Genomic DNA, 10,609 nt, shown 5'->3' with positions numbered 1-10,609 from the left:
CAGATTGATTTGATTGATTTATGCTATCTACCTGGCCTCTGGGGCATATGAGTTTATAACCTAGGTCTAAATCATGGCTTTTCTTTTTCCCATTACAACACTTTTAATCTAGAGAATGAACTTTATATGTGATAATATATAATTAAATCATTGCGTAGGAAGGATTCATTGAGTGAATGGTTTAGAATAGAAAGGACTACATGAACTGGAAGATACTGAAGAATCCACCTATGATAAAAATAAGGTTGAGAGGTATTCTTACAAGCTGATGATATACTTTTCTAGTCAGAGTAGTGTCATTAATATAATTTTAGTGTTATCACTTGTGGATGGCTCCCCAAATTGTCCATATCCAAATCCCATTATCCTGTGAATATGTTACCTTACATGGCAAATGAGACTTTGCAGGTGTGTTTAAATTGAGGATTCTGAGATAAGGAGATTATTCTGGATTATCTGGGTAAACCAATTCAATGGGAAGAGACCTTAGAAGTGAAGAGTTAAAAGGAGTCTAAAAGCAGAGGTCAGACTGATATGATGGCTGGCTGGAGGCCACAAGCTAAGAAGTCAGGGCAGACTCTAGTAGCTGGAAAAGACAAAGAAACACATTTGTCATTAGAGCTTCTAAAAGGACCACAACCCCATTGATATCTCAATTTTAGTCCAGGGAGACCTATTCTGAACTTGATTTATAGAACTGGAAAATAATAAATTTGTGTTATTTTAAGCTACTACATTTGTGGTCATTTGTTATAGAAGCAATAGGAAACTAATAATCACTCACAGAAGCCAGATGATCTGAGATCTGAGGTATACATGTATAAGAGTTCTGGTTAGCTGAGAGAGAAAGAATAGGGTAGAAAGGGTAGGCAAAGATTTAAAATCATATGTAAGATTTGGGGGATGAAAAAGGGAGTATGTACAAGTTCAGTGATCAAAAGTAATCTCACAGGGTGATCTGACATAAATTCCCAACTAGGAAAGTTATGATGGGTATTAACCTCCAGGCCTAAAATGTTTATCTTACCCTTACTGTTTCTGTGCATCTAGGTCAACACACCTTTGAAATGCCTTTTTCAGATCCCTCAGAGGCATAACCACCCTCAAGTGAGCACATAATATAGTTTACTATCATGTACCTTGCTTTCTTTCACTTTCATGTCAATCTTCTTCCTTACATTCCCTCCTTAATTACAAATGTAGAAAAGAAACTGAAAAAACGGTCATCCTTTGGAGTATCTGAGATCTTGATTCCCAGCAATGTCATCAGTGTGGCTCAAATAAACTCATAAAAATTCTCTACAGGTTTAGATGTTTCTTACATTGATAATTTACACAGAGATATACAAAAGCCTATGGGAAAATATTAACTTATCTTTAGAACCAGAGAGAAAACCTTAGAAAGAAATGAAACCTTTTCATTAAAACATTTTTCATTTCTTTAAAAACGTTTTTATTTTTATTTATTTTTTAAAAACGTATTTAAAGAAATGAAAAACCCAATCCAACAAATCAGGAGTGGAAATTAGCTGTATCTTTTGAAGAAATATAGTTTTCAATGAAAATAAAGGGCTTCCCTCCTTCCTTCCTTATAAGAGAAAGTTTACTCAGAAAGGTATAAAGGTAGTAGAAGTGAGCCAGCTGGGCTACTTAGGCTCAGGAAACAAGTTAGAGGCAAAAGAGGGCTCTGGGAGCTTAGGAGTGAGAAGGGCAAAGGTAATATGCCTTGGGGGAAGGAGAAGGGGAAGGGCAAGGTGTAGGCATCAGGCATGCTCCAGAGAGAGAGCTCTGTAGGGCTTCTATTGAATCCTGAAGTGATTTACCATCTCTAAATGGTACAGATTGTACTTGCACACTTATTATCACACAAAAAAGTTAATGGTGCTTGTTTAAAGACTGAACATGTATTTGTTTGCCTCAGCTCCTTCCCAAACATGCTAACATGACACTAAAGGTGTTAATTAAAAAAGAAAGAAAAAAAAGGCTATAAATTCACAAGAATGAAGACAATTGTGTAAATGAAAAAGGAGTTCCATGAAAAGTAATCTCACAGGGTTACTGATCATAAATTCCTAACTGGGAGGGTCATACTGGGTAGTCATGCCTCAGGTATATAGCATTTTACTAAAAGGATTACCTTTGCTATAAGCAGGCTGTGTCCATTGTTCCTGTGCATCTAAGTTAACATATCTTTGAAATAAACTGTAATCATCCTCAAGAAAGCACATACAGTGGAACCTCGGCTTTCCAACTTAATTCGCTCTGGAAGGCAATTTGAGAAGTGATTTGTTTGAAAACGGGATCATTTTCCCATTAGAAATGATATAATGAATTAATTCATTCCAGACCCACCAATGATTCCCTGTTTTTACCTTTCTTACTAGTATATACAGTAAATGTTTAATCTATAAATAAACATCTCTTGCTTACATTTATCAAACCACGCCCTACTAGCCTAAACAAATTGATATTGTTGTAATAACCTGGTGATTAATTAAGAGGAAAGGAGTAAAGAGAAGGCCAGATAATATAGGCATGGCATTTATGCCAGGAAGCTGCAGTTTAACATTCTGGTCTGTTCCCCACATGGGGGAAGGGACTGGAAAACAAATGCATGTCCACTAAGGTCTGGATGACCTGGGAAAGTGCTTGTCTGTCAATCACACCTGGGAGGGAATCACTGTCTAGAATGGGCATGGCCACCGCAAAGGTACAAAATCTGAGATACACAGGCTCCTGAACAAAGGGAGTGCTCTCTCTTGCACACTGGGTTCCTGGTTCACTTGTTGCCCACATGGACTAAAGTCAGCCTGATGCTGTGGACTCAACTCCACCATGGAACAGAAACTTTGGACACTGGCTTTGCTTCTAGCTCTGCTGAAGCCCCCAGCTGCACCTTTTCCAGGACTAGTTTAAGGGAAATAGGACTTTGGAAACCGAGAGATAAAATTACACACAAATAAAAATCACTCATTCTTCCTGAGATTCTTAGAAAATTCTTTTTCTCAAGATATCATAAGAACTCCACTCCCACTAGCAACAGAAATTCCACCCAAGCAATTCTCCAATAACAGAATCACTTTCAGCCCTGGTTCCAGGGGTAACTTTCAGGAAGTCCACATGTAGCATCTTCGCTTTTTCACCTATCACTGCTTCAGAAATGCTGTCACTAACTGTTTTCCTTTATCCAAATCAACAATTTTGCTACCTCTTTAATTGCCTGTGATTACTGTTTTGTGTGCACTTTCACATCCTTAACATTAGCATTCTTGATGGCCTCTTTATGTTTTAAAATTGTGCAAATAATCGATTTTGCCAGCAACAAAAGCATTCTCGCTTTTCTTTGTGCTGGAGAGATGCTTTTAGTCATGCTGAGGTATCAGCATGAAAGGGCCGCCAGGTCCAAAACTGAGTTTTTTTTCTATGAACAACTTGGTCAAAAACCGAAGTGTTCGAGATGGGATACCCTGGTCACGGATCAAACCTGCAACCTTGACATATAAGGATGACGCTCTAACCAACTGGGCCACCTGGCCAGGGACCCAATGTTCATTTTTGTATTAGAACCTATTCCCTTTCAACTAGGGAATGTTACAGGGCAACATATATTTTTGCTAGTGAAATCTGACCCAATTCCCAGTTGGGGAATTCCCTCTGAGTTATGTAGTAACTGAGGGACTCCTTTCATTGGGCAAATAATGCAATCGATTTATAACATTTTGCCTATTCTACAGCATTTTCATTGTGCTTATCACCCCCAGTCCTCTGGAATGGTGGGTCTTACAAATGGTACAATTAAAACCCAACAAGCTAAATTTTCAGAAGCTTTTAGTCTCCCTTGACTAAAAGGTCTCCCTATAGTGCTTCTCAACCTGAGAGCTACTCCTTGAAAACACCGCCTTTCTCCTTATGAAATAGTCACTGGTTGCTCTATGCATCTGGAAGAAAGGGCATGTGAACCAATTTTACTCAGAGGAGACTTTATGCATTATTATCAACGACTTATTAATTGGCTAAAATAAATTGATAAATTAGCGACTGATTCATTTTTTAGTGTGCTGAAAGGAGATACAAAGACTTCAAAGACTGTAGCTTACAACCAGGAGATTTCGTCCGCTGCAGCAATTTTCAACCTTTTTCATTTCATGGCACACATAAATTAATTACTAAAATTCTGCAGCACACCAAAAAATATTACTATATTTTTTGCCTATCTGACAAAAAAATATATATATAATTTTGATTCATTCACACTGGTTGGCTATTGTTGTATTAGCTGTTGTCATTTTTTCTTATGACAATTGAAGGGACAAGAGGTCAGTGCCCTGACTGAACAGTCATGTTTTAAAAATTCTTGTGGCACACCAATGAAAATTGCTGGCATACATAATACTAGAAAAATGACACAGAAGGCAACAGTTCATAGGATAGAAATAATCCAGACTGTTTTCCCCCCAGAATATATATAATGCTTGATTGCCTTCCCTTTACCTGCCCTTCCCATTTGGGGAAAATTCAGCCTCAATTCAAATCTCATGGGTTACAGCATTGCCCCATCCCCCAAAAATCAATAAGACAATGAGGATACTGAGACTTCCTAGAAATGAGCCTTCTGGGAGCTGTGAGAGCACACTATCTACCAAAAGGTTGGACATCAGTGCATCCTTTGGATTGATTTATGACCAAAAGGGGGATCTGTGGACAAAAAGTGTGGTTCTATGGAAAGTAACTTCACAAGGTGATCTGATCATAAATTCCTAACTGGGTAGGTCATGGTGGATAGTAATGCCCCAGGCATGTAACTTTTTAGTAAAAGGTTTACCTTTGCCTTAAGCAAGCCCCCTCCATTGTTCCTGTGCATCCAGGTTAACACATTTTTTAAACTCTCAAGAAAGACATAATTTTATTATCTATCCTGTAATCCCATCCCGCCTTACTTTCACCTCCAAGTAATTTTCCTTCCATTCCCTCCTCCCTCTTTAATTTCAAATGTATAAAAATCTGCAAAATTGTTGTTCTCCAGAACATTTGAGATCTTATTCCCTCTCCAGCACATATTGTTTAAAAAAATAAAAGTAAAAGGACTTAGCCAAGTTTACATTTAGTATTGGAATTTTTATAGAATTTGAGTTGCTTTAGTGTTAAATGTAATCTATAGGCATTATTGTTTTGTTGTTCTTTTTTGTCTGTTGTTTTTATTTCATTTCAATATATTAGCTTTATAAAAGTTTTTTAAGTATTGAGAACATTTGACTTAAGTCTAGCATCTGAAGTCCTTGAATACAAATAAACATTAAAATTACAAATGCAGTTTTAAATTAAGTCAACTTAACCAAGTTTTAAATGTAAATGATTAAGGTAATTTAGTTCTTTCAATTGGAGTTATCTGTTATTTAAAAAATGATACTTTACAAACAATATTTTTAGGCTGAATTTAAAGGCTTAAAAACCACAAAGTTATAAAAATGTTACTTTAAGAAACTTGAATACCATGATTTCTAAATACAGTTAGGTAATTAAAAGTTATGCAGTCACTTTAAGTTGTAAAACAGTTTCATTCAGTAATTGAAATGCTCAGTGTCAACATAATAATCAAAAGTCTAAACTTCATTTAACTTTGGGGCTTATCCTCTATCCCAGGCTTGGGCTTATTGTAAATGAGAAGCCTGTTGTAATGAAATAGGGATTGTGGTTCCTTTTTCTTTTCTTTTTTTTTTTAACCTAGAGATAAACCTTACATTCTTGTTAAACATAGTTTTTGAACACTATAAAGGTAAAGCAGAATGGAGAGGGGAAAAAAAGAAAGAAAAGCAAAAGGGCTTACTTGACCACTTGATTAACCAACAATGAGACTATCAGGTGGTTAAGGGTTCTTTGGGACAAAACCCCACATCATTGGTGACTGTCACCTAAAGTTCCCTTTATATCAATTTCTTCTTCCTTCACTAGAAGGAAGCTCTCTACTCCCTCCTTAGAAACGGGTGATATGCAGCTTTTCTTTGTTGAGGTCCCACCCCTACCTCCAACCTCTGCTTCCACAGGTGGCTTTTTTGGGCAGAACCTCAGGTAAGTCCACAACTGGGCTCACAAGCATGCACTAGAACTACCTCTCTCCCTTTTTCTCCTTATTAAGCAACCTTGGGTAATCTTTAAAAATTCCATTATCAGCCCTAGAAAGTGTGGCTCAGTTGGCTGGAGCATCGTCCCGTGCACTGAAGCACTGAAGCTTGATTCCTGGTCAGAACACATATCTAGGTGTGGTTTGGTCCCAATTGGGGTACGTTCAAGAGGCAGCTGATCATTATTTCTCTGGAACATCAATGTTTCTCTCTCTCCCTCTCCCTTCCTCACTCTTAAAAAAAACAAAACCATTATCTTGGCCCTTTATAAACTTGGTATAGATAGGGGTTTGACGATGAGGTGATAATGTTTACTGAGTGGATAGCATTAAAAAATGTTTATTAGTTGGAGATGTGAACTTGGCTAGGCAACAGTAGTACTAGTATTCTAACACTAACCTAGGAGTTGCTATGAAGGTATTTTGTAGATGTGGTTAACATCTACAACCAGGTGACTTTAAGTAGCCCTGGCTGTGTAACTCTGTTGCTCGGAGTGTTATCCAGATACATCAATGTTGTGGGTTTGATCCGATCAGGGCACATAGAAGAATCAACCAATGAATGCATAAATAAGTGGACAGCAAATAGATGTTTTTCTCTCTAAAATCAATAAATGTTTTAAAAATTTTTAAAAAGATGAATTTAAGTAAAGGAGATTACACTCCATAATGTGGCTAGACCTCATCTAATCAGCTGAATCACCTTAAAAGCAAAACTGAAGTTACCTACCCTAAGAAAAAAATTCCACCTCAAGAGTATAGCATTAGGTCCTCCTGGAGTTTCTAGCCTGCCAGCCTACTCTACAATTTCAGACTAAGAGACACATAATATTGTAACTCCATTGTCTTTATTTGATGTATACATACATACAAATGTGTGTGTGTATCCACCCACACATTTCTTCTGCTGGTTGTGCCTGGGGACACTCCTGCCTATGGTTATCCTGCTTGATTAAGACTAGATATCTAGCCTGGCTGGTATGACTCAGTGGCTGACCATTGACCGGTTCGATTCCCCGTCAGGGCACATGCCTAGGTTGTGGGCTCAATCCCCCAGTGTGGGGGGTGCAGGAGGCAGCTGATCAATGATACTCTCTCATCATTGATGTTTCTATCTCACTCTCCCCTTCCTTTCTGAATTCAGTAAAAATACATTAAAAAAAAAAAAAAGACTGGATATCTAAAAGGTAAGGGGCGGGGGTCTCAGCTTAAAAAGCTAGTCTAGTACTTGTGGCCATATCATCTAGTAGGTTAGCCTGAATGTCTTAAATGGTGACTTTAGGAGAGCAGGAAGGCAAGTCCCCATGTGCAAGCTCTTTTCAAGTCTCTGCTTACTGCATTTATACTTTTAAACATCAACAAGCAATGTAAACCCAGAATAAATGTGAGAGAGGTTATAAATGGGCCAAAATAATAGATTTTTTGAAGATTCTCCAAGGGAGGGAGAGAGAGCTAGTTCTCATGCAGGTCATAAGCTCAGTTGTGGAGTCATCTTAGGTTCTGTCCAAAAGAGCTATCTTCAAGTGTAGAGGTTGGGAAAGAGGGAGTGTTACATAAGGGCATAGACGGGGGAGACATGATTCACTGGAGGCCATTACCGTAACAATGTAACACATTACTGTTACATGTTAGCTGTGGGAATGCTACAAACTAGATGCTGATGTCCCCCCCCAATCAAGTTAAATCCTAACGCAAATGATGGCATTTGGAGGTGGGGCCTTTTGGATGTGATTACATTGTGAGGGTGGGGCCCTCATAAATGTGATTAGTATCCTTATAAAGGAGATCCCTTGCCCCTTCTGCCATGAGAGGACACAGAGAAAAGACCCCCTCTATGAATCAGGAAGTGGGTCTTCACCAGACACTGACTGAATCTGCTGATGCTTTGATCTTGGACTTAACCGGACTCCAGAACTGTGAGAAATAAATTCCTGTTGTTTATAAATCACCTAATCTCGAGTACCGGGTTAAAAGCAGCATGAACAGACTAAGGCAGGGAACTTTAAGTTCTTTTTCTAGGCACACAAGCATATTCACACAGATGCGTATGATCTGAGTGGATGGGATGACTGATTTATGCTTGCTTGCAAAAACAGGATGTCACGACATATGTGCAAAAAGTTCAACTGCAAATGAAGACCACTCATGAGCTACATTACAGACATACAAAACAATATAATTCCTTCAACAAAATTGTACTGATTGTTCACTTTTTCTAATGCAACATTTTAACTGTAGAAAAAAATTAACCTGCAGGAAAATTTTATATAGATCTGGGAAAATTTAGCCTGAAAAGGAAAGTCTTCTCAGTTCAATAATTTCATGATTATATCTTTTTCAATAGGAATAATCGACTATATTTTATTACTATTTTATAGCTTATAAAACTTGGCCTGTTAAGTTTGCAAAGTCTGCATTCACTATGACTCCCACTAATCTTTCCAGTCTCCTCAAGTTGAGAAAAGACAAGTACCTGCTTGCTGCATAGATTCCTCTCCATGACAACAAGGCAAAACAAAACATTTATTATAGACAAGTGGATACTAAATTGCTCATGGCGTTGCCTTATTTCAGAAGCTGGAAAAGCTACAACTCATTTTCTTGATAAGGCAGCAAAACGGCAATGGAAGTAACATCTAAGGAATGAACATAGGTTGATTGATAAAGAGAACAGAGGTAGCAATTACTAAAAGCAAGTCTTTCTTGTGAAATGAATTTGGTCAGATAAAACTACTCATAAAACCACAGAGAAGAAAGAAGGCAAGTCCAGGCAAGTGTTCCTGTAGTAAAGCCATTTATAAAATTGTCACATAAACCTCTTCTCTTGAAAAGGTGAAAATTGACTAATGAAGAAAATATGCTAAAAAAAATGGTGAGTTTTAGCAATTTTCCTCAAAATTATAGAAAGTGACAGAACTAGAACCTGAGTTAAATTTCTTGATTCTGAGTTAGTTACAAACATACTATAGTACATTACGACCTAGACCAGTGGTCGGCAAACTGCGGCTCGCAAGCCACATGCGGCTCTTTGGCCCCTTGAGTGTGGCCACGAAGTTTCAATCGCACTGTACGTGCGCGCCCGCACGTGGTATTTTGTGGAAGAGCCACACTCAAGGGGCCGCAGTTTGCCGACCACTGACCTAGACCATAGATAACTCATTTTAGCTCAAAATTATTTTTAGAATGAGTAAAATAATAAAATTTAAGCAAGATTTTGCATTTAGCCAGGACTGTAATTGAGATCTAGGTTGCAATCTTAGCTTCCTTAAGTATTAGGGAATTATTTAGTTTCTCTGAACCTGTTTTCACTATTAAAAAATGAGAATAAAACATATTATTAAAAAGAAAACAAACGAACAACAGCAAAAATTTACCATTAGACCAGATACCTTGAGTTGTTGGGAATATAAATATGAACAACAAGGTGAGGGAAATAAACGGTAGAAAAAAACAATACAGACAAAATAAAACTAGTAAAAGAATAAAAAGGGCCCTGGCTCATGTGTCTCAGTGGTTGAGTGTCGTCCCTTGCAGGTTCACTGAAAGGTTGCACGTTTGCTTGTCAGTCAGGGCACATACCCAGGTTTCAGGGTTGATCCCCAGTTGGGGGGTGTAGGAGGCAGCCGATTGATATTTTGCTCTCACATCAATGTTTCTCCCTCTCCCTTCCTCTCTCTCTAAAAATCAATACAAAAAATAAAAACAAATAGGACCTAATAGCTACAATGAATGAAAAAAACAAGAAAAAGAAGGTGCTAATATGTGCTTAAGAAATACTATTCCATTTCATACCTATCTTCCCCTGCTAAATTATGACTTAAAAACACTGAACATGAACAGTATTTAATTTGCCCTGGCCAAATGGCTCAGTTGGTTGGAGAATTGTCCTGTAGACCAAAGGGTTGCTGGCTGAATTCTGGATTGAGGGTTCAATCACTGATCTGAGCACAGATGGGAGGCAACTGGTGGATGTTTCTTTCTCCCTTCCTTTCTAAAAGTCAATAAAAATAATATCCTCGGGTGAGGATAAAAAAAAAAGGCTTATTACTGGGAAAAGAAGATTATTTAATTCACCTTCTTGAGTAAACAAAGTTATATAATTAGAATATGAAATATTTACTATAAATTGCAAGATTGAAGTACAAGCACTTTATGAATATTAGTTAACAGCATGCCTGAGGAGGCAGTATAGCAGATTCAAGCAGGTCCTCCAGCCAGAAAGATTGTGTTCAATCACATAATTTAAGATTGATTGAGCAGAATACTTAACCTCGCCAAGTCTAGTTGGAAAATGAGAACAATATAAGCACCCATTTCACTGGATTGCTATGAAAGATTTAATGACAAAGCTGTAATGCTTTAACTTTCAGCTCAGTTCGGTATAAAAACAAGCACACAGATCCATTAACAGATTAGAGAGCCCAGAAATCAAGGAATCAAGGAGTGTCGCATGAGAGAATGAACCTCGTTCGAAAAGAGGGGTGGGGAAAA

General features: G+C 37.8%; 1 protein-coding gene across 5 annotated transcripts in view; it reads right to left on the bottom strand.

Moving 5' to 3' along the window:
- TMTC3 (transmembrane and tetratricopeptide repeat containing 3) overlaps positions 1-10,609 on the bottom strand; it is a 59,784-nt gene that overhangs the window by 46,125 nt on the left and 3,050 nt on the right. The window contains exon 2 of one of the 5 annotated variants that reach the window (XM_023749773.1): positions 2,138-2,262. The exons of the other annotated variants lie outside the window; for them this stretch is intronic. Within the exon in view, the coding sequence (XP_023605541.1) occupies positions 2,138-2,176 (39 nt within the window). The 5' untranslated portion in view covers positions 2,177-2,262. The remainder of the gene's footprint in view (positions 1-2,137; positions 2,263-10,609) is intronic. 5 annotated transcript variants of the gene reach the window in all.

The sequence above is a fragment of the Myotis lucifugus genome, unplaced genomic scaffold (assembly GCF_000147115.1).
Source record: "Myotis lucifugus unplaced genomic scaffold, Myoluc2.0 scaffold_9, whole genome shotgun sequence".
Taxonomy (NCBI): Eukaryota; Metazoa; Chordata; class Mammalia; order Chiroptera; family Vespertilionidae; genus Myotis; species Myotis lucifugus.
This window is presented reverse-complemented; position numbering and strand designations above follow the sequence as displayed.